At 39.7% G+C, this 887-nt stretch overlaps 1 protein-coding gene across 1 annotated transcript in view; it reads left to right on the forward strand.

Annotated features, from left to right (window-relative positions):
- KARS (lysyl-tRNA synthetase) overlaps positions 1–887 on the forward strand; it is an 18,569-nt gene that overhangs the window by 15,540 nt on the left and 2,142 nt on the right. Inside the window, exon 8 of the mRNA XM_027843266.1 lies at positions 846–887. This exon is cut by the window's right edge and continues 84 nt beyond it. Coding sequence (XP_027699067.1) covers positions 846–887 — 42 coding nt within the window. The remainder of the gene's footprint in view (positions 1–845) is intronic.

Below are 887 nucleotides of genomic sequence, written 5' to 3' on the forward strand. Positions count from 1 at the left end.
CCCCCACCCCCCCCTCCTACTTCCCTGAGTTCCTTCAACACTCTAATCAGATTCCAACTTCTGCAGGAGGTCTTTACTAAACCACCCCTACTTCCCCACACACACTGCTTGTGACTTTCCTCTGAAATTATCTTCCATTTACACTTCATAGATAATGTACAGTTTTTTTGTATGTTTATGTACAATTTTTTTGTATGTTGCCTTCTCAGTTAGAATGTGATCTCCTTGTGGGCAGGGACCATGATTTTTCTTTCTTTGTATCCCCAGCACTTACCACAGTACCTAGCACATTGTAAGTGCTAAATAAATGCTTGTTGATAAGACTGTCTTTTCATGTAGGGAGGTGTGTAAGAAACTTGTATATCTCTTGAGCTTAGGTATTTTTAAAATTAAGTTACATTTTTTCTCCCTGCCACCTCCAGGGGGAAAAACCCATAGCCTTTGTCACAGATATGCAGAGTCAAGCAAAGTGGTCAGACTGGCCATTTGCAAACATGCATCTCCTTCGGTATATTTAATTCATCACCTCTCTGTCTAGATGTGGGCCCTGTGCATCATCTTTGCTCCCCTAGGATTGCAGTTAAAGTCTCAGTATTATTTGTTTTTGCAAGTTGTTACAGGATAAATTGAGTTCTTCTCATTTGCTCTACATCTGTTTATGAAGCTCTCCCCAGTATTAATGGGTATAAAGTTGTGTCTTAGAATGATTTCAGTTTTTACTTTTCTAACACAGCACTCTTGAACTGTTTTTCACGTGGTTGTTGATAGTTTGCATTTCTTCTTTTAGGGATTACCAGTAAATTTTGCAGGACCACTTACCAAAGCTTTGATTTCTCTGTGTTTAGATGCTGGTGGTTGGTGGCCTTGATCGGGTGTATGAAATTGGA

Source organism: Vombatus ursinus, unplaced genomic scaffold, assembly GCF_900497805.2.
Source record: "Vombatus ursinus unplaced genomic scaffold, bare-nosed wombat genome assembly UNPS02014900.1, whole genome shotgun sequence".
Classification (NCBI taxonomy): domain Eukaryota; kingdom Metazoa; phylum Chordata; class Mammalia; order Diprotodontia; family Vombatidae; genus Vombatus; species Vombatus ursinus.